Source organism: Pan paniscus, chromosome 20 (assembly GCF_029289425.2).
Source record: "Pan paniscus chromosome 20, NHGRI_mPanPan1-v2.0_pri, whole genome shotgun sequence".
NCBI classification, from domain to species: domain Eukaryota; kingdom Metazoa; phylum Chordata; class Mammalia; order Primates; family Hominidae; genus Pan; species Pan paniscus.
Window position 1 is genome coordinate 48,491,150 of NC_073269.2, and position 21,943 is coordinate 48,513,092.

The window sequence follows — 21,943 nt, forward strand, 5'->3', positions numbered from 1 at the left end:
TGTAATCCCAACTACTTGGGAGGCTGAGGCAGGAGAATCGCTTGAACCCGGGAGGTGGAGGTTGCAGTGAGCTGAGATCACAACATTGCACTCCAGCCTGGGCAACAAGAGCGAAACTACGTCTCAAAAAAAAAAAAAAAGGTCCGGGTGCGGTGGCTCACTCCTGTAATCCCAGCATTTTGGGAGGCCAAGGCAGGCGGATCATGAGGTCATGAGATTGAGACCATCCTGGCTAACACGGTGAAACCCTGTCTCTGCTAAAAAAAAAAAAAAAAAAAAAAAAAAAAAAAAAAATTAGCTGGGCGTGGTGGCGGGCACCTTTAGTCCCAGCTACTTGGGAGGCTGAGGCAGGAGAATGGCGTGAACCCGGAGCTTACAGTGAGCCAAGATCGCGCCACTGCACTCCAGCCTGGGCAACAGAGTGAGACTCCGTCTCAAAAAAAAAAGAAAAAAAATTCGTTTTTAGCTCCAGAGAGCCTTAAGCTTATAAGTTCTCTGCTTTGGAGACAAAAGTCCCCCACGCCTGTTCGAATTGTGTGCAGGCCAACAGTCCGTAGATATGGAGCAAGCAAGGGCGCCCTCCTGTTTTTTCTTTGAACTTCAGTGCCTCCGTCCTCCCAAGACTGACTTTCTGGTTTTGCTTATTTTCAGAATGCAGGCAGCTTCAGGCAGGGAGTCTGCAGCTAAAGAGTTAGTGGTTTTACTTTGTTAGGGTGAGGGCAACTGGGGTTTGGGAGGGATAACTTGCCAAAGTCACACACTGCCTGGCGGGGTCACACGTAGGCATCTGTCTTGTCCCCACCTCTCTCACCAATCCTCTCTCTCCACCCAGATTCCTACCCTGGGACAAAATGGACGTAGGCGGAGTTGGTTTTCAGGTTTTTATTGTGGGTGTATTTCTGGCAGCGGGACAGGGGTGGTGAGGCAGTCCCTCCCAGGAGTGGCCAGAGAAGGCCAGAGGCGAGACTGGTGGAAAAGGACGGGGAAGACAGGGAACTTCCTTACTCTCGGATCTTCAGCTCCCGCGCCATCTGGCAGAGGGCGCAGGGCAGACAAAAGGTGAGGGCCGCCCAGTCGTGCCCGACGGAGCCCTAGAGGGTGGGAGAGAGCGGTCAGGAGCCCCGCGGTGGGTCCCAGGAGGCCAGTCCCCAGCTCCCTGCTCCCGCGGGTCCCCAGCCCGGCGCGCACCTGGATGTGGTAGCGCTCCCGCATGCCGGTGCGGATGGAGTGCAGGCCTCCGGGCAGGTAGGGCGCGCAGCAGCACTCGCCGAAGTCGTCGGAGATGCGGCAGGCAAGGCACAGAGGAGCAAAAGTGCCGCACAGACCTGGGCGGGGCGCAGGCGCTCAGGGGCGGGGCCAGCCGGGGCCTCCCGACGGCTCCGCCCCGGGGAGGGGCGCGGTTGATTCGCCGCGGAGGGGCATTGAGGGTCCCAGCCACGGAGAGGTCCCAGAGGGAATTAGAGGTCCGAGGAGAGGATGGCTTAGCGATTGGAAGACAAGGTTTTTCTTTTTTTTCTTCTTTTTTTTTTTTTTTTAGAAATTGGAGGCTGGGTGCAGTGGCTTACGCCTGTAATCCCAGCACTTTGGGAGGCCTAGGCGGGAGGATCACGAGGTCAGGGGTTTGAGACCAGCCTACCCAACATAGTGAAACCCCGTCTCTACTAAAAATACAAAAATTAGCCGGGCGTGGTGGTGTGTGCCTGTAATCTCAGCTACTAGGGAGGCTGAGGCAGGAGAATCGCTTGAACCCGGGAAGCGGAGGTTGCAGTGAGCATAGACTGTGCCATTGCATTCCAGCCTGGGCGACAGAGCAATACTCCGTCTCAAAAAAAAAAAAAAAAAAAAAGAAAGAAAGAAAAAAAAAGAAAAAGAAATTAAAGTCTCGGTCTGTCATCCAGGCTGGAGTGCGTTGGTGTGATCACATGTCTCACTGTAGCCTCGACCTCCTGGGCTCAAGCAATCCTCCCGCCTCAGCCTCCCGAGTAGCTGGGACTACTGGTGTGTGCCACCACCTCGGGCTAATTTTATTTTTTATTTTTATTTTTGAGACGGAATCTCGCTCTGTTGCCCAGACTGGAGTGCAGTGGCGTGATCTCGGCTCACTGCAACCTCTGTCTCCCGGGTTCAATCAATTCTCTTTCTCAGCCTCCCGAGTAGCTGAGTTTACAGGCGCCCGCCACCACGCCCGGTTATTTTTTTGTATTTTTAGTAGAGACGGGGTTTCACCATCTTGGCCAGACTGGTCTTGAACTCCTGACCTTGTGGTCCACCTGCCATGGCCTCCCAAAGTCCTGGGATTACAGGCGTGAGCCACTGCGCCTGACCTATTTTTTATTTTTATTTTTGTAGAGATGGGGATCTCATTATGTTGCCCAGGCTGATCTTGAATTCCTGGCCTCAAGGGATTGTCATGCCTTGGCCTCCCAAAGTGTTGGGATTACAGGCATGAGCCACTGCACTGGGCCAGGAGCTAGGGTTTGAAGAGGGAGTTGGGGGTCACAGTGAGGAAAGCTGAGCATGCAAAGGGGAGGTTGAGGGCCCGAGAAGTTGAGTGTGGGAAGGCATGAGGTAGTATCCTAAGGAGTGTTGGGGGTCTGAGGAAAGGGTGACTGTTAGAGTGGGAATTCCAAGTCCAGGGAAGGGAGGTGGGAGTGGGGTTAGCAAGCGGTGGGAGGAGATTGGAGGTGAGCTTCCCTCTCCTGATTCCCCCCAAACCCGTCTTCCACCAGGCCTGGAGAGGGAGCAGGCAGGCACTCACAGACAGGCATGTCGTTGCAGCAGTCCGTGAGACCTGTGTGCCAGTCACTGAGCTGGGTCTGGTAGCAGCTGGTGGTGGCGCACTGGGGCTGACTGGTCACGGGGTAGGACATAGCTGCAGAGGTGGGAGGGTAGGGGTCAGCTGGCAGCCTCGCAGCACCTCCTGGGCCCCGCACTTCGGCCACCCTTCCCTGTGCCGGGCAGTCTGGGCGGGGCCGCCAGGCCGCCCACTGAAGGGACACCACTGTGCCTCCCCCTTCCCTTCTGCTACATCTGGGCACCGGCAACCCCAGTCTGTCCCTGTTGCTGCTGGCTCCTGCACGTCTGGTTAGGCTGGGGGTGGGGGTCTCCTGCACATCTGAGGAAGGGTGGGGACCACATCTGGGTGGGGCCTGGCGGTGCCGCCTCCTCCTCCACGTCTGGGCCTGGGTTCTGGGTTGCAGCATTTCTGGGGCCTCTGGGGTGGAAGCAGGCGCCGTCTGTCTTCGAAGCAAGGGTGCCCAGGGGAGGGAGGCGGCCAGGTTCCAGTACTGAGAGGGTTGCTGGTCCACCCAGCGGTCCCACCTTTGCCTTTCACGTTGTCGTGCATCTCAAACTGCATCTTGCTGGCCCTGAGGAGGTGGCGTTGGGGACGGCAGAAGTGGCTGCGGCGACAGTGGCAGAGTCTGTCCAAGGGACGCTGGATACTGGGGAGGTGGGGGCAAGGGACTGGGGCACTGGGGGCTGGGCTCTCGGGGGAGGGGAGCTGGGGAGAAAGAGGCCAAATCAGCCTGCCAACCAGGAGAGACATGGAATAGGGAATGGATAGGGCGGGGGCGAGAAACTCGCCCATGTCTTTCCAACTGCCTGACAGATTGCAGAGGACCCTCCCCATACCCGAGATAGAGCTTGAGGGAGAACAAGAAATGGAGATGGACAGAGTCAGAGACAAGGGGAGAAAGATCAGAGCCAGGTGCCCATAGAGATGTCACCAGTAATGCCCACATGTGCCCAGCACTTTGACTTCTCTGCAGGCCCATCTCACAGATGAGCACTGAGGCTCAGAGACATGAGGAGGAACGCCCCACGTCTGACGGCCCAGGCCAAGGGGGTTCATAGAGGTGATGCTGGGCCCCAAGACTTCTAAATTCAGCTCAGCACACCCCAGTTAAGAAGGACAGATTTGGGGGCATTGGGAAGGACAGAGATGTCCCGAGAGACCGACAATCAGAGATATGAAAGGAGACAGAGTGATATGAGTGGGATGAGGAGGAGGGAGAACAGAGCAGAGGCGCCCAACCTCAAAGAAGAGGGCTGCGGAGGGGATGTTCCTACCTGCAGGATCGCGATGGCAGTGATGGAGGCAGACGTGTGGAGACACGGGCACTGACTTCTCCCTCTCAGCCCAGAGCCACTTATATGGGCGGCCACGCAGCCCTGGGCGGGGCTCTGACAGAGGTGCCCAGGGAGCCAAGCCGGTCTGATCGACCCTCTCACCACACTGGGATTTCCCGCCATCCCTCTCCACTCCCATCCCCCCACTCCTCCTGCCTCAGCTCCCAGGACCCAGGGAAAAGAAGGTGGCAGGGGGTGGGAGGTTTGGCGGGGGCAGGGGGCCACAGCCGGGTCAATGTGCAGAGACCAAAAGAGAGGGAGAGACAGAAACACAGTGTCAGAAAGGCAGGCAGGGAAGTCCCTCTAGACAGAAGGGAGAGAGAGGAGATTCAGAGAGATGGAGAGACGCAGGAAGATGTAGAGAGATGGAGAGGTGCCAAGAAACAGAGGGGCACAAAAATGTGAAAAGAAATAACAAGAAGAGGGGAGATGGGCCAGGCATGGTGGCTCTCGCCTGTAATCCCAACCCTGTAATTGCCTGAGGTGAGAGGATCGCTTGAGCCCAGGAGTTGAAGACCAGCCTGGGCAACATAGGGATACCCCATCTCTACAAAAAATACAAATAAAATTAGCTGGGCATGGTGGCATGTGCCTGTAGTCCCAGCTACTTGAGAGGCTGAGGCAGGAGGATCGCTTGAGTCCAGAAGTTTGAGGCTGCAGTGAGCCGTGTTCCCGCCACTACACTCCGGCCTCAGTGACAGAGCGAGACCCTGTCTTAAAAAAAAAAAAAGGAAAGAAAAGGGGAGATGGGAGACAGAAGAGAGACGGAGATGGAAAAGTGGAGAGGCAGGTGGGGGGATCACTGAACAGGCTTAGAGGGCAGGGAAATGGGGAGAGGTGATGGGTGGGGAGAGAAAAAGGCCGGGTGGAGTGGGAGAGAGTGCTGTGTGGGACTCCCCTTTCAGGGTCTCGCTCATCTCTCTCAGTGATGTCCCCACTTTCCTGGGAGAGGGGGACAGTGTCCTCCCCATTCAAGCCAGGAGACACATGGGGGGCAGTGTGTTTTGGGGAATGACTCATGTTGGAACCAAAGTAAATAAACACACCTCACCCCAGCTCCAAATTGGGAAGGGAGGAGGCTGGGAACTGAAAAGCCGCAGTTCCTGAAGGACGTGGACATCACCTGGGACTCCTGGGTCCTGATGGAGCAAAGGAGTGGGGGCTTGGAACCCTGGGTCTGAGGGAGGAGGGGCTGGGGCCCTGGACTCCTGCATCTCATGAGGCCAGGCTGCACATCCCTCAGTAGGGTAGGGGTCCTGGGATTCCACACTGCTGGGCTCCTGAGCAGGGAAGGAGCTGGGGGTCTGGGTGCCTGAATCGCCAAAGTTTCCCCCCAACAGGCCTGACGGGGTTGGGAGGTGACTCAGTGAGGGAAGCAGCATTAGAGCTGGGTGGGGTTCTCAGCACGGGTGTCACCCCAAAAATGTAGGAGGCACTAGAAAACTGGGGTGTCACCTGCAGAGAAGGTGGTGTCATCACCCCGCTGGGTATGGGGTGATGGCAGGTGGATCACCCTGCTAGCCTGGGATCCCAGGTATCCCCTCCCTCCCTCAAACACATTAGGACCCAAGCCTTGGTCTCCCAGCACCACCCAGATGGTTGGGTCTTCTTGTCCCCAGAACTCCCGGCAGCGCTCACTGTCTTGCCGGTGCACGTCCGTCATTGGTCCTAGAGCCTGGATGTCTGGGGGACATCTCCTCACTTGTGTCCTAACATCCCTGTCTCCTCATCTCTGAATCTTCGTCTCTCACCCTGCATCTTCACCTTTCCAGCTGTGAATCTGTCTTTCTTTCCTCATCTCTGCAAATCTCTTTCCAAATCTCTGTCTCTCCATCTCTGGGTCCCTCTCCTTCCAGGCTCTGTGTCTCTGTGCCCTTATCCCGGGGTCTCTGTCTCCTATGTCAAAATCTCTTCTGAATCTCGCTTCTCATCTCTCTTCATCTCCAGACCTGCCCTGTGGAGGCAGCCACAGGGCCCCATCCCCCCTGCTGTCCAGACTAAGGGTGCAGGTGACTCAAGGTCAGTCATCTCCGAGGACCCTAGGGCTCCCAGCATGACACTCTGAGTTGTCCTCAAGTTTCCTCTCTCACTCCTGACACAGCCTGGGGGCCCCAATTAGATCTAGCAATTCATGCAGGTGAGGAAATAGAGACTGGGGAAGCTGTGAGGTGGCCTGCTTGGGGGTGAGGAGGGCCGTGAGCAGGAGGAGGAGCTCCTGGGGGGCTGAGGAGTGATGGTGGCCCAGTCACCAGGCATTGGCCTACATCCTCCTCAAACAGGGTTGCCACATAAAATACAGGCTGTCTTGTAAAATCTGAAATTCAGATAAGCAACAAACAGGTTTTTTAGCATGTTTCATGCAGTATTTGGGACATATTTATACTAAAAAAGTATTTGTTATTTATCTAAAATTCAAATTAAATTGGGCTTCCTATAGTTTTATTTGCTAAATCTGGAACCCTACCATCAAAGACAGAGGAATTCAGGACTCCAGCCCCCTCTTTTCCCAGAACCTAGGAGTCCAGGCCCCAGCCTTCCCTCCTTAGGATCTGCGAGTCCAGGTCCCAATCCTCCTCCTCCCCCTTAGAAGGAATGGGGCACCCAACCCCCTCCTCCTTTGGAAATACAGGAGTCCAGGCTCCCAGCCCCTTTCTCCCCAGAACCCAGGCATCCAGACCAGGTCTCAGTCCAGTTGCCCAATGTGGGTCAGTCATCACTTTGGGTTTCACAAGGTGGGTTGTGCCATCTGTGGCCCTGGTGGAACCGGTCCGGCTGAGCGGACAAGTGGCGTGGCCCCCCTTCCCTTCCTCAACCTGCTGTTTCCTTGAAGGCCAGCCCAGCGGGGCTGGGAGCAGAACAGGAGGGACTTGGGGAGCTCTGGGTGTGCCCCTGTGTTTGGGCGTATTGTGTCTCTGTGTGTGGTTGTGACCAATTGTCATGACAACCCCCGACTGTCATGATGTGTCTCTGTGCTTTTTCTGTCGTCTGCGGTGTGATATGAGAGGGTCTCTTCTATTTGTGTGTCTGTATTGCCCTCCTGTGAGTCTACACACTGTGCACTGCTGTTTGGGTGTGTTCGCAGTTACTGTGATTCTGTAATTCCGGTTGGATTAAGGCAGCAATTATTTATTGAATGGCAGCCTTATGTGATGGACTCTGGAGCCAGAAAGCCTGGGTTCAAATTCGTGTTTTTTTTTTTTTTTTTTTTTGAGATGGAGTTTCACTCCTGTTGCCCAGGCTGGAGTGCAATGGTGTGATCTCAGCTCACCGCAACCTCCACCTCCCAGGTTCAAGCAATTCACCTGCCTCAGCCTCCCGAGTAGCTGGGATTACAGGCATGCACCACCATGCCCGGCTAATTTTTTGTATTTTTAGTAGAGATGGAGTTTCTCCATTTTGGCAGACTAGTCTCGAACTCCCGACCTCAGGTGATCCTCCCACCTCAGCCTCCCAAAGTGCTGGGATTATAGGCGTGAGCCACCGTGCCCACCCTCAAATTCTTTTTTTATTGAGACAAAGTCTCACTCTGTTCCCTAGGCTGGAGTGCAATGAGTGGGAGGACTCACTGCAGCCTTGACCTCCCCGACTCAAGTGATCCTCCCACTTGAGCCTCCTGAGTAGCTGGGGCCACAGGTGTGCACCACCATGCCAGCTAATTTCTAAAATTTTTTTGTAGTGACGGAGTCTTGCTATGTTGTTCAGGCTGGTCTCAAACTCCTGGGCCCAAGCAATCCTTCTGCTTCGGCCTCCTAAAGTGTCGGGATTAAAGGCATGAGCCACTATGCCCAGCCTAGGTTCAATTTCTGACTGCTGGCTGGGCACGGTGGCTCACACCTGTAATCCCAGCACTTTGGGAGGCTGAGGCAGGCAGGTCACTTGAGGTCAGGAGTTCAAGACCAGCCTGGTCAATATGGTGAAAACCCGTCTCCACTAAAAACGCACACAAAAACCCAGGTGTGGTGGCATGTGCCTGTAGTCCCAGCTATTTGGGAAGTTGAGGCAGGAGAATTGCTTGAACCCAGGAGGCGGAGGCTGTAGTGAGCCAAGATTGTGCCACTGCACTCTAGCCTGGGTGACAGAGCGAGACTCCATCTCAAAAAAAAAAAAAACAAAACCCACCAAATTCTGACCACCTGTCAGTGGCTGTGAAACCTTGGGCAAGTCACTAAACTTCTTCAGATATCAATTTTCCCACCTATAAGATGGGTTCTTGCAAATAAGGTTGTAGAGAGCATTAAATAAAAAGTGCGGCCAGGCACAGTGGCTCACGCCTATAATCCCAGCACCTTGGGAGGCTGAGGTGGGCGGATCACCTGAGGTCAGGAGTTCATGACCAGCCTGGCCAACATGGTGAAACCCCATCTCTACTAAAAATACAAAAACTAGCCGGGCATGGTGGTGGGTGCCTGTAGTCCCAGCCACTTGGGAGGCTGGGGCAGGATAATCGCTTGAACCCGGGAGGCAGAGGTTGCAGTGAGCTGAGATCGCACCACTGCACTCCAGCTTGGGCAACAGAGTGAGACCCCGCCTCAAAAAAAAAAAAAGTGCTTGGAATTCTGCCTGTCACATAGGAAACATTTTTTGTTGCTGCTGCTGATGACGATGATGTGTTCTTCTGGTTGCCGGGGATACAGTAGGGAATTAACCCAGGTCTTTGCTCATGGTCCTCCTGGTAGGAGCTGGATGAGTGGCCTCTCAGTGACTGGCCATGTAACTGCATCGCTGGGGTGTCTGTTTTGCATGTGGAATAGGATATTTCTTGTGTGCTGTGATCACGGGCGATTCTGTGGTTGTGTGCCTATATTTGTGTTTGTGCTTGTAGGTGATTATATTGCTGCATGTGTGTGATTCTTTGTGTGGGTGCAAATGCAAGATCAAATCTAACACAAATTGTGATGGCACGTGTTTGGTGTGATCTTGCATTTCTGACTCTGAGGTGCTGGGAGTGTGTCTATAATTGGAATCTTGAGAACCCTTCTCTCAGCTGTGAGGCCACTCCCTTACATAACATCCCATAGGTGAGCCCTGGGAGAGATCCTTCCAAGATGAGCCTTGGTTTCTCCCTAATGGGGATAGTGGGCCCAGTGGCTCAAGGAGAAACGGGAGATTGAAAGGGAAGGTGGGAGGGGACCAGTGAGGCCAGGGAGAGGGTAAGAGACGTGATGGTGACACAGAAAAACGATGGCTGGATGGGGACAGAGGAAGAGCTGCCCAGAGATGGGGATCTCTGTCCATTCATTCCATGAGCATTTCCTGAGCCCCTGCAATGTGCCAGGACCTCTGGTCGGTTCAGGGTCTGGGGGAAAGCAGAGAGACCCAGAGAGATGATCCCCACCAGGAAAGCTGTTGCTGCCCCAAGGTGGCCCACTGCCTCCACAATGGGCCTCAGTGACAGTTCTGAGTGACCGAGATGCAGTGATGGGGAGGGACAGAGAAGGCCAGATCTGTCCAGATCAAAGAACAGAGGCCATGGGGGAAAGGTCCCTTCCAGGCAAAGGAGACCGCCATGAATCATGTTCTTATCACCTCCTAATAGGCTCATGATGCAAGTGCACCTCCTAATCACTATTTTCGACCCCAACCAGGCTCACGCCCACAGTCAGAAGGGTTGGACAAGCTTAGTATCGTGGATTCATGGGAGAAAATATCTGGGAGACCCCATCCTTGGCCCTGCTTTCCCCAGGACCCAGGAGTCCGGGTCACCAGCTCTCCAGTCCCCCAGCCCCAGGAGTCCCAGCTCTCAGCCCCTCTCCTTTTGTTTGTTGCCTGCGTTTTCTTTTTTCTCTCTGGGCCTGTAACTCTTTGTTTATCTCCATCTGTGTTTTGTGTCTCTCTTGTATCTTTACATCTGTATCTGGATTCTCCCTCACTAGGCCTCAATTTTCTCACTTGTAAACTGGGGATAATACTACTAATAATAATCCAATCTCTCAGAGCTGTGGCGAGGAAGACATGAGATAATTATGTAAAATGCTCAGCACAGAACCAGGCCACAGTAAACTCAGTACAAGAGAGCTCTGTTATTATTACTGTTTTATTTTTGCCATCTCCCCTTTGGTATCTCTGTTTTTCTCTTAGTCTCACGTGAGTCTCCAGTCTCCTCTAGCTCTGGGTTCCTTTTGCAGACAGCACCTGCCTCTGACTTCCCTTTTCGGGATGAGGAAAGGGCATATCCAGGCCAGAGCTTCCCCTGAGCCTCTTCCTTCTCCCTCTCCATTACAAGCTCCGCCTCATTACCCAGAACACTTGCCTGGGGGTAAGGCCTGGCTCCCTTCCCATAAATAGCCTCATAAAATCCTGAACCCCAAACCTGTCATCCCTGGGCGGGCGAGTGACTCAAGATCCCGGAGTTCCCGCTCCTAGACACCAAACCTTCAGGTTTCCAGCCCCCTCCTCCCTCTGACCCAGGAGTCCGGGCCCCTAGTCCCTCCTTCCTCGGGTCCCAGACTTCTCCTCCTTCAGAACCAAGGAGTCTGAACTCTCAAATCCCCAACCTTCCTCAAGACCCAAGGATCGGGTCAGCAAACAGCCTAGGTATGTGGGGCCAGAAACTCCATTCACGACCATTCCGTGACCGTCTACGCCCAGGGCTCCCACCCCGACTCAGTCCCTCCGGAGGCGGGTCCGACACGCGAGGCGCTTCTTTGGAGTCTGTCGGCGAAAGCTATCCATGACGTCAGTCACTATCTTCCAGCCAATGGACACTCGGCCTTCTACCTCCCTGGGCCACTCAGGACTCTTTGCCTGGTAGGCGGGGCCCACAGCCCAACTCGGACAGCGATAGGCTTTCGGAGACGCCAGTCTCTGCCAGGCCCCGTCAGTCGGCCAATAGACCCGGAACCTGAGGGATCGGAATCCTGGTCCACTCCGCAGAGGCCCGAGCGGGCTCGCGAGGGAACCGGTTCTCCGAGTCTGGCCGGGTAAGCCCTTTCCAGCACGCCTAGTATTTGGATTCTGCACATAGCTCGGGTGGGAAACCGTGAGGCTTAGTGAGGCTTGAGGCGGAGGGGGGAGGAGCTCAGTCCCGGCGAACCCATCTTGCTTTCTTGGAGAAACTGAGACCGGGATACTGGATCTGTTATTCATCCATCCGTTCCTCCCACCCTAAGCCGTCTGCTCCTGCCTTCCTGTTCCTTCATCCGTTCTGCCCTTCCTACCCTCAATTCTCTCACTCACGGATTCCCTCGTCTAGCCACTCACTCACACACTCTCCCACCTATTAGTTAGACAAACATTTCCTGAGGCTTCTGGTGTGCCAAGCCTCGTGCTGGGCGATGCTGGTGACCAAGATGAGTCAGGCCTGGGCCGTGCCCTCAAGGAGCCCGGGTCAGATGGGAGGATGGACGTTGATGGGCATGGGTGTGCGGAGACGGTGGGGAGCCCAGGAGAGACTTTTGAGTTTGGCGTGGTCGGGAAAGGGTTTCCAGGGGAGGGGCCATTGGAGCTGGATCTTGGAGGAGCAGAAGGTGCCAGGCAAAGTGGAGATGCCACGCAAAATGGGTGTGGGGAGGGTGTTTCAGCGTGACCAAAGACAGGGAGGCATGCAGGAGCAGTACTGCGTGCAGGTGCCTAAGCGGAAGGCCAGTCAAGTCTGTATGGCCAGCAGGGGAACTGTAAGGCTGGAGGAGGCCGAAGAGATGAGCAGAGGCCAGGCTGAGGAGCTTGGACTTTGTCCTGAGGGTGAGGGGGTAGTGGAGGACAAGGTCATAGTTGGTCCAGAACTGGAGGAATGAGACTGGAAGCCAGTAGCCCAGGAGGTGGCTCTGGCAGGGATTCAGGTAGGAGAGAGTGGAGCCTGGATCAGGGAAGAAGCTGAGGGGATAAGATAGAGATTCAGGAGGCAAGGCTTGGTGCTGTGGCTCATGTCTGTAATCCCAGCACTTTGGAAAGTTGAGGCGGGAAGATCACTTGAGCCAAGGAGTTCAAGACCAGCCTGGGCAACATAGTGACAGCCTCATCTCTACAAAAAATTAGCCAGGTGTGGCCAGGCGCGGTGACTCACTCCTGTAGTCCCAGCACTTTGGGAGGCCGAGGCGGGTGGATCACAAGGTCAGGAGTTCAAGACCAGCCTGGCCAAGATGGTGAAACCCCGTCTTTACTAAAAATGCAAAAAATTAGCCAGGCTTGGTGGTGGGCACCTGTAATCCCAGCTACTCGGGAGGCTAAGGCAGAAAATTGCTTGAACCCAGGACGGGGAGGTTGCAGTGAGCTGAGATCGCGCCACTGCACCCCAGCCTGGGCCACAGAGTGAGACTCAAAATAAAAAAAAAAAAAAAGAAAAATTAGCCAGGTGTGGTGGTGCATGCCTATGGTCCAAGCTACTGAGGAGGCTGAAGCAGGAGGATCACTTGAGCCCGGGAAGTCGAGGCTGCAGTGAGCCAAGATGGTGCCACTGCACTCCAACCTGCACAAGAGTGAGACCTTATCTCAAAAAAAAAAAAAAAAAAAAAAAAAAAAGAAAGAAAAATAAATGAGGAGATTCAGGAGGCAGAGAGAACAGAAAGTGGGGATTGATGGGCTATGGGACAAGGGGTTGTCCAGGATGAGACCCAGAGCTCTAGTCTGGAGGACAGTGGAGCCATCTCTGAGGTGGGGACAGGAAAGAGGAGCAGGTTGATGGGTAGTGACTGTTTTGACAGAGGTGACCAAGGGGTTCTATGAGTTGGACAAGGAGAGTGGTGACTCAGGCCAGTGGATCTGGACCTTCAGGAAGAGTTCTGGGCTACAGCTCCCTGCCCCAGCACAGGCCCTGACTCAGAAGTCACTTGCTGGGTGAACGAGGACCTCTGAGCTGAGGATCCCTTGCTTCGCACCCCGTGAGGAAACGGCTTTCTTGTTTCTGCATCTTCAGTCTCTCCCACTCCTCCAGCATTCAAACATGTCCATCATCTCTAAACACATGTGCCCTGTATCAGGCTCTCTTGTGGCGCCCACTGGCTCAATCCCTTACCTTCCACTCCCTCTTCAACCCACTATGTCTGGCTGCCTAACGGCCATGACCCTGCAGTGGCTCTGGACAAGGTCACTGAGGTCACCTGCTCATTGCTGACACCTGAGGGTAACATTTCAATCCTCATCTGACCTGGTCCACTCCCTGAAACTCCCTTCACCCTACATCCTCCTTCCTGGGCAGCTTCCTCCCTCTCTGGCTGCTCCTTAGAACCCGCCAGCCTTGCCTTCCACTGCCCACCCCCGCCCACCCCTTTACTAGGGGCGTGATCCTCAGGGCTGTCTCTGTCCTGGCCCTCTTGTTGCTTGTCCTACCTGCCCAGGCTTCCTGGAAAGGTTCTAGTCCCTTGGTTCCACCTAGACTGCATTTTTTTTTTTTTTTTGAGGCAGAGTCTCATTCTATTGCCCAGACTGGAGTGCAGTGGTGCAGTCTCGGCCGACTGCAACTTCTGCCTTCCAGGTTCAAGCGATTCTCTTGCCTCAGCCTCTCAGTTAGTTGGGATTACAGGCGTGCACCACCACACCTGGCTAATTTTTGTATTTTTAGTAGAGACAGGGTTTCACCATGTTGGCTGGGCTGGTCTTGAACTCCTGACCTCAGGTGATCCACCCGCCTCAGCCTCCCAAAGTGCTGGGATTACAGGTGTGAGCCACCACACCCAGCCCCAGACTGCACTTCTGACCCTTGTTGCCTCCTGGATTGTCTTCCTGAGACCTTCCAGCTCACCATGTCCAGAATGGCCCTCCACAGGTCCCACCTGTCACACACACACCTGAGCCTCCTCCCATTGAAGAGACAGCTTCACTGTCCACCTGCTTCCATGGCCAGACCTGGGTGTCATCTCTGTCCCCTTGCTCTCCTGTAACCTCATCAGTAGGTGCTGTTCTTCCCACCTTTTATGGCTCTGGGATGCTACACCTACACTCCCTACCCTTACGGCTCCTGCCCCAGCTCAGGCATCCTCCTTGGCCTGTAGGACTCCAGTTTTGCCCTTTTCTGTCCATCCCCCAGTGTCCCAGCAGGATCTTTCAGTGCCCTGAGCTGACCCTGGCCCTTTCCTGCTCAAAGTGCTCCTGTAGCTCCCCACTGCCCTCCAGTTTAGTCCAAATCGTACTCCAGGCTCTTCAGGCCCTGCTCCTGCTGACCACTCCAGGCCCCTCACGCCCCTCCCCACTTTGCACCTGACCTTCTGGTCAGGTGGAAGCTTTTTCTAGCCAGGTGGCAGCTTTGATCACTGCCAGCTGGCTCTCACAACCTGGCATGTTTTTTCTTCCTAGCAGACTTTTGTTCATCCTGTAGTGTCAAGCTCAGATCACCACCTCTGTGAAGCCCTCCCTGACTACCACAGGTGGAACCCCTGGGGACTGTGACAGCCTGTGTCTGTTCTTCCACCCTCTCTGAATCCAGGATCAGAAGCCCTTTGAAGGCATGTCTTGGGTATAAATCATCTCAACTCCAAACTCAGGGCTTACAAGGGGCCAGAGAGTTGGTCCAAGAGTTGATTGTCACAGCTGGACAGAGCTTGCATTTCCAGTTTTTGTTTTTTTGGAAACAGGGTCCCACTCTTGCCCAAGTTGGAGTGCAGTGGTGCGATCATAGCTCACTGCAACCTCGAACTCCTGGGCTTAAGTGATCCTCCTGCCTCACCCTCCTGAGTAGGTAGGACTGCAGGAGTGTGCCACCACGCCAGGCTAATTTTTAAATGTTTTTGTAGAGACTGGTCTATGTTGCCCAGGCTGGTCTCAAACCCCTGGACTCAAGCTATCCTCCTGTCTTGCCTCCCAAAGTGCTGTTATTACAGGCGTGAACCTCCGTGCCCGGCTGCATTTACAGTATTTTGAGCGCCAGTTTGTTTCTGATTTCCTGCTAACTTTGCTCCAGTTCTGTAGGGTGTTTGGGTCACTGGAGCCTTTGAGACCCGAGAGATTATTTTTAACTTTTATATCCCCCTGATGGATGCTGAGCCTGGTCTCCCTGGGACCAGGGTGAGTCCAGCTAACCGAAGGTCTTCAAGGGGAGGAGCTGAGGACCCAGCATCTCCTGGCAGTGTACCTGGATGAAGTCCGAGGGGAGGTGGGTCCGGGTTACCAAGGAGTCCACTCCCTTCTGGTCCCAAAAATCCAGGCCCCCATACCCCTCATTCCAGGTTTCTTGGTTCCCAGCCGCTTGAGTCCGATGCTGCCCCCTGGTGGGCAAACGCCCCACCGTATTTGAGAGAGGCCAAACTAATTAAATACTTTTATTTACAACAAACAAACCAACCGACCTGCAAGGGAGGGCCAGTCCCCGTCCCTGCGGCGGTCGCCGCAGCAGCAGCAGCAAAAGGCAGCGGTGGCGTGCAGGTCCAGCCGTCTCGGTGACCGGTGTGTGTGCGCGTCCCCCTCCCCGTGGCGGGGGTCTCAGCTTTCGGGTCCCCGCCCCGCCCCCTTGCCACCCCCGACTTAAGTAAGGCACAGCCCGCGTCCCCTTCCGCCCGGCCCGGAACGCATTCATGACGGAGGCCGGCGCAGATGGGAACAACAGGCTTTTAGTGTCGCCCCCCGCAGCCCCCGTCTACCCCCGCAGCCCCTGTCTCCCCGCTCGGCCCGGCTCCGGCGGGCGGAGTGAGGACGAGGCGGATGCGCTCCACGCACAGCTCTGCGGCCTGGCGCGTCTCGCGGCACAGCGCCGCTAGGGTCAGGAAGCCGTGCGGCAGGTCCTCCACCACGCGCAGCGTCACCGGCTGGCCCAGGTTGCGCAGTCGCCGCGCGAGCATGACCGAGTCGTCCAGCATGGGGTCCAGCGCGCACGCCTACGGGACAGCGGGGAGGGACGTGGAGAGAGGGTGGGGGACAGACAGACCGGGGTCGGGTAGAGCGAGGAGGGGTTTGATGAACAAAGGGAGCGGGAAATACGGATACAGACGGAGTGGACGGAGGCAGGAGACATGGTGGGTGAGGAGTTGGGGAGAGAATGGAGGGAATGGGGGGAGTTGTGGGAAGAATGGGAGAATGACTTTAACTGCGATCCCCGGCCTCTCTCCAGCCTCTCCCTCCCCACCCCGCCAAACCCACCTTTTTTTTTCTCTTGATTCTCCAAGCCCAAGGGGCTGCCCCACTGATCCTGTCTCTTGGTACTCAAAATTGCAAAGTAAAACGGAGGCAGCCCTGACTCTTGTCCTCCTCCCGTTCGTTCGGGGCATTGTTCTCCCCTGGGGACACGCCTGTCCCTTTCTCCCCACTCCGGAGCTCTTTTTCCCAGGTGCACCCGTGCCCGGTCCCCCTCCTCCCCGGGTGCCCTGCTCCTCTCTAAATGCACCTGTACCGGCCCCCTCTGTCGCTCACCACGATGTGCACAGGTGGCAGGCTCTTGAGCATGTTGTCGGGTGCCAGCAGCGGCGACATGAAGGGGTTCTTGACTATGGGTGAGGAGTAGAGGGGCATCTGTGTGGCACCCTGGCTGGAGCGTCGGGGGTGGAAACCCTCGGGGAAGGCGGCACGGACGCCCAGGCCTCTGTCCATGGGGCTCAGCTCATTTTTGGCCTCGGCCTCTTCCCCTGCATCCTCAGGCGGTAATAAGAAGTTGACATCGGAGGGTGTGGAGGGGCTAAGTGTCTCAGCTGACAGCGACATCTCGGGGGTGTCCGACGACGTCTCAGAGTTTCCCCTCAGGCTCAAGTCCCTCAGGGTCAGGTTCTCGAGGGAATCCGTGCCCAGTGGGCCCTGGGGCTGGGCCAGTGCTGCTTCAGACACACTGCGGCGCATCGGCTCTGAGAGAGGGAGAGCAGATAGGCCTGGCTCCGTTAGGTTGGGTGTGTGTGTGGCTGGCAGGGAATGCCATGGGAAGGGCAGTCGCCTGTGGAGCGCTGTGAAAGGCTGTGTTTCCCCAGACTCTTGCCTAGGGGATGGGTGGAGTTCCAGATGCCCCAGGTGGTCATGGTGGGGGTCTTGGCAGTGGGGCAGTGTGTCCTAGTGAAGGATTGTGTGTGTGTGTGTGTGTGTGTGAGACTGGGAAGATTAGGTGCAGTTTACCTCTAGGAACCTATTTTTTCTTCTAGATCAAGGAAATGAAAATAGTCCTTGGTTCATAGGTGGCAGGACTCAGTGGGATAAGATGTGGGATTAGGTACCGCTACCCACTGGGGATCATAATATATCGGTTTTTTTTTTTTTTTTTTTTTTTTTGAGACAAAGTCTCGCTCTGTCACCCAGGCTGGAGTGCAGTGGCAAGAACATGGCTCACTGCAACCTCCACCTCCCAGGTTCAAGTGATTCTCGTGCCTCAGCTTCCTGAGTAGCTGGGACTATAGGCATGTGCCACCATGCCCGGCTAATTTTTGTGTTTTTTTTTTTAGCAGAGATGGGGTTTCGCCATGTTGGCCAGGCTGTTCTCGAATTCCTGGCCTCAAGTGATCCGCTTGCCTCGGCCTCCCATAGTGCTGGGATTACTCTTACCACAAGGTGTAAATGGATCAAAATGATTTGAATAGTAAGCAGGCCCAGTGGCTTGAAGGGAGGCTCTGTTCACAGGGAGCTAACAAGTCTCCAGGGTGTATCACATTTCTAGGGGTCTGGCACCTGTAGCCACGTGGATCTGCTTCCCCACATTTCCTTTGTGTTCTTCAGTTTTATCCGTTCACGTGACCAGGCAAGCAAGTGCCCAAACGATGCTAAAGATACACTTCCAGCCCACCTGGCGTGCCCAGCTTGGCCTCAGCTCTGTTCATTTTGTCAGACCCACACTGCCTACCATCAGGGCCAAGATGCTACAGTTTTAGTTTTTTACTTTTTTTTTTTTTTTTGAGATGGAGTCTTGCTCTGTCGCCCAGGCTGGAGTGCAGTGGTGCGATCTCGGCTCACTGCAACCTCCGCCTCCCGGGTTCAAGCAATTCTCCCGCCACAGCCTCCTGAGTAGCTGGGATTACAGGCATGCCACCATGTCCAGCTACTTTTTGTATTTTTTTTTTTTTTGAGACAGTCTCACTCTGTTACCCAGGCTCGAGTGCAGTGGCGTGATCTCGGCTCACTGCAACCTCGTCTCTTGGGTTCAAGTGATTCTCCTGCCTCAGCCTCCTGAGTAGCTGGGATTACAGATGCATGCCATCATGCCTGGCTAATTTTTGTATTTTTAGTAGGGATGGGGTTTCACCATGTTGGTCAGGCTGGTCTCAAACTCCTGACCTCGTGATCTGCCCGCCTCGGCCTCCCAAAGTGCTGGGATTACAGGTATGAGCCATTGCGCCTGGCCCATTTTTGTATTTTTAATAGAGATGGGGTTTCACTATGTTGGCCAAGCTGGTCTTGAACTCCTGACCTCAAGTGATCCGCCTGCCTTGGCTTCCCAAAGTGTTGGGATTATGGGCGTAAGCCACCATACCCAGCCTTACTTGTCTTTATAAATCTACGAAGGTGAGGTGCAAAACAATGTGAGAATAACTACTTAAGTACTTTGTGGCCCAGAGGGTCACTGGAACAGAATGGGCACACCAGGGGTGCTGGCATCTTCTAATAGCACCTACTGGGTGCCATATATTGTACTGGACAAATGGTTGGAGGCAGACCTCACCACAGCCCAGTAAGGGTACTCTTTTTTTAAATTTTTTTTTTGAGACAAGGTATCGCTGTGTCACCCAGGCTGGAGTACAGAGGCTCAGTCTTGGCTCACTGCAACCTCTGCTACCCAGGTTCAAGCGGTTCTCATGCTTCAGCCTCTCTGGTAGCTGGGACTACAGGTGTACTCCACCATACCCTGCTAATTTATTTTTTTGTAGAGAAGGGTTTTTGCCATATTGGCCAGGCTGGTCTCGAACTCCTGACCTCAAGTGATCTGCCCACCTTGGCCTCCCAAAGTGCTGGGATTACAGGTGTGCACCACCACACCTGGCTAATATTTTTGTACTTTTACTAGAGACAGGGTTTCGTCATGTTGACCAGGCTGATCTTGAACCCCTGACCTCAAGTGATCTGCCCACCTCAGCCTCCCAAAGTGCTGGGATTGCAGGTCTGAACCACCATGCCCAGCATCTTCCCTGGGACTTTTGCTGTGCTAGGCTGTCCCTCCTGCCCACCCTGGCTGGGCATGTGACAGGAGTGAATCACTCACCTGCTATGGGCTCCGACATCTTCTGGGACTTGCGCCCACTTAACTCCAGGAAGGAGTTGAGCCATGAGGAGGCACCCAGGCGGAAGTCTCGGAGGAGCAGGGCTGTGTCCCGCCGCACCAGCCCCATCATGCCGAGGGCTTTCTGGTCTGAGTTGGAGTGGTCCTCCGTCTTTGCACCTGCAGAATATATGTGGGTAGCTGAGTTGTTTTCCCCTTTCTGGGCCCAGTTTTAACGCCCAGAACTTCAGGCATCTGTGGTCCCAGGGACCCGAGAATATCCAATCGCTTCAAAAGGGATAAGGAGGCTGGGCGCAGTGGCTCACGCCTGTAGTCCCAGTACTTTGGGAGGCCAAGGCGAGAGGATGGCTTGAGCCCAGGAGTTCAAGACCAGCCTGGGCAACATAGCGAAAAACACAAAAATTAGCTGGGCGTGGTCGTGGTGGTGCACGCCTGTAGTTCCAGCTACTTGGGAAGCTGAGGCAGGATGATTGCTTCAGCCTGGGAGGTCAAGGCTGCAGTGAGGTGTGTTTGAGCCACTGCACTCAGCCTGAGCGACATGACACCTTGTGTCTGTCTGTCTGTCTCTCTCTCTCTCTCTCTCACACACACACACACACACACAAGAAAAAAAAAGGGACAAGGAGTCTTAGATTCCTCTGCCTGGCCTCTCCTTCCTCAGTCACAGGAGTCCTGGTCCCCAGCCCGTCCCTGCAGGAGTCAGACATCCATGCAGTCCTGTTTCCCTGCTGAGGGTGTGGGCCTCACCAGCATAGGCGCTGACACACTTGGAGAGCACGCTGAGGGGCAGCAAGGGGTCCATGAGGCTCAGCAGGCGGGAGGGAGAGGCGGCAGGCTGCAGCATTGTGGCCGGGTAGGCTGCCATGATGCCATCTGGCACCCGCACCCCGTAGGCTGCTGCCCGAAGAGCCACGGTGAAGCAGAGGTTCCCGCCTGCACTGTCCCCCGCAAGGCAGATTCGTTCCCCTGTTGAGCCTGGTTTGGGAGAGGGGTGGTTGGTGACAACCTGGCAGGGGCAGAGGCCTGGGGAGGAGGGCAGGGAGGAACTCAAGCTGGGAGAACTGGGCTCTCCAAGGTGGGGTGTGGGGCACTCCAAGGCCTAGCAGACTGCAGTTTTAGAGACTGGCAGACTGAGGCACAGATTTGGGCTCATGTGGTAGACAGAGGGTCAGGATGACTCAGGACCTGGAGAGGCCCAGGGAAGCACTGGGAAAGTCTGTCGGGGCTGGAGGTTGGGAGCAGGGAGGGCAGGTGGTGGGAAAGGGGAGCTGAGCTCAGGCCTGTTGCAGGAGGGGGGCCTCAGAGGGCGGGAATGGAAGGTCAGGGTTCAGGGTCAGTACAGAGGGGCTGGGCTGCAGGCTCTGTGCCCTGGGGCATGGCCACACTCTGCTCTGTGCCTCAGTGTCCTCCCAAGATGTTGATCTTCGAAGAGGGAGGTCAGAGAAGCTGGACTGTGGGCCAGGAGGCTGGCAGGACAGGAGAGCAGGGCCTGGAGCTATCAGAGGGGGACGACAGAGGCCCAAGGAGACAGGACGGTGGGTGGGAAGTGGAGGTGGAGGAGATGGAGAGTCTGGGTGCCACAGTTGGGGACAGAGGATAAAGTGGCTGAGGTGGAAGATTGGGCAGGACCTGGGTGAGCAGGAGCTGGGAGGTGTGGGGGGAGAGAAAGGTAGAGGGTGTGAGGCTGAGGCTGGAGGAGCTTAAAGCAAGCTGGGTGGGATGGGAGCAGGCGCAGGTGGCTGTGGGGGCCTGAGGCTCACCAAGGAGGGCGCAGTGCTTGATGGCCCAGCAGTAGGCGAAGAAGCACTCCTCCAGCGCACGGGGGAAGGGGGCCTCAGGGGCCAGGGAGTAGTCGATGGAGATGATGGGGGCGCCCAGCTCCTGGGCCCAGCTCTTGAGGTAGGGCTCGTGGGATCTGGAGGTCTGGGCCACAAAGCCACCGCCGTGGAAGTGCACTATCAGGGACCGCGAGCGGGGTGCCTGCTGGGGGCGTGGCCACAGCTCCAGGCTCCGTTGGCCATTGGACTTTATCAGGCTGCTGAGCTCTTCACTGTCCTGGGGGTGAGGAGGGAGACGGTGTGTGAGGTTGGGGAGAGCTGGCCAGGGCTGCACCCCTCCATGGGGATGCCAAGGTGGAGGCTGCCCACGCTCCTCGGCTCTGTCCCTGGCTGAGGCTGGAACCCTACCTGTCCTTCACGCAGGTCATAGGAGATGAGCCTGACGAGGACGGGCCCAGGGCCTGTGTGGGCCAGTGGGGGTGAGATGGTGACCGTGAGCGTGGGGTCGGCAGTCAGTGGCATCTCAAAGGCTTCGGGTGGCAGGCTGAGCAGGCGGCTTACCCTCACGGTGGCCGATGCCATGTTGGCCAGAGACTGGAGGGAGGGGACAGAAGGGGTGCTAGGGAGGGTCTGCCTGCAGGGGTGCCCTTCACCTCTCCCTCTGATCCCCAGTCTTTCCCCTTGTGTGCCATCCCTGGGCCTGGAGCCCCACAGAGACCTACTGTGGCCTCAGATGAGTCTCTGGGCCTCAGTGTCCCCATCTGTAACAGGCCCTCACCGATAGCACTTCCATCTCGGTGATGTTCCAGAAGGCTTTCCAGAAGTGCACGTCCAGGTTCTGTGTGATCCGCTCAAACTCAGCCCCACGCAGCTCGGGGTCGATGGCAAAGCGGCCGCTGGTGAAGAGAGAGCTGGCGGCCACACCTAGGGGTCAGAAGGGGTGTCAGGGAGCCCCAGTGGGTCAGGCTGCTTGGGCAGGAGTGGG

General features: G+C 55.7%; 3 protein-coding genes across 10 annotated transcripts in view; 1 reads left to right on the forward strand and 2 right to left on the reverse strand.

The window, feature by feature from the left end:
• The window catches only part of LOC100976543 (CEA cell adhesion molecule 6), a 910,921-nt gene that overhangs the window by 625,831 nt on the left and 263,147 nt on the right, over positions 1-21,943 (forward strand). The gene's annotated exons all lie outside the window — the stretch shown is intronic.
• On the reverse strand, positions 868-2,885 carry CNFN (cornifelin). Its single transcript, XM_008964155.3, has 3 exons — positions 2,759-2,885; positions 1,189-1,325; positions 868-1,091 (listed from the first exon to the last, which is right to left on the reverse strand). Exons 1-3 carry the CDS (start codon positions 2,868-2,870, stop codon positions 1,002-1,004), a joined length of 339 nt encoding a protein of 112 aa, XP_008962403.1. The 5' UTR covers positions 2,871-2,885; the 3' UTR covers positions 868-1,001.
• Positions 15,308-21,943, reverse strand: part of LIPE (lipase E, hormone sensitive type) — a 28,277-nt gene continuing 21,641 nt past the window's right edge. For all 8 annotated transcript variants that reach the window (XM_003811755.5, XM_055103685.2, XM_057300624.2 and 5 more), the window contains 7 exons: positions 21,737-21,882; positions 21,367-21,552; positions 20,941-21,235; positions 19,928-20,155; positions 19,163-19,339; positions 16,405-16,829; positions 15,308-15,872 (listed from right to left, as the gene is read on the reverse strand). In XM_003811755.5, the coding sequence (XP_003811803.2) occupies positions 15,609-15,872; positions 16,405-16,829; positions 19,163-19,339; positions 19,928-20,155; positions 20,941-21,235; positions 21,367-21,552; positions 21,737-21,882 (1,721 nt within the window). In that variant the 3' untranslated portion in view covers positions 15,308-15,608. The remainder of the gene's footprint in view (positions 15,873-16,404; positions 16,830-19,162; positions 19,340-19,927; positions 20,156-20,940; positions 21,236-21,366; positions 21,553-21,736; positions 21,883-21,943) is intronic.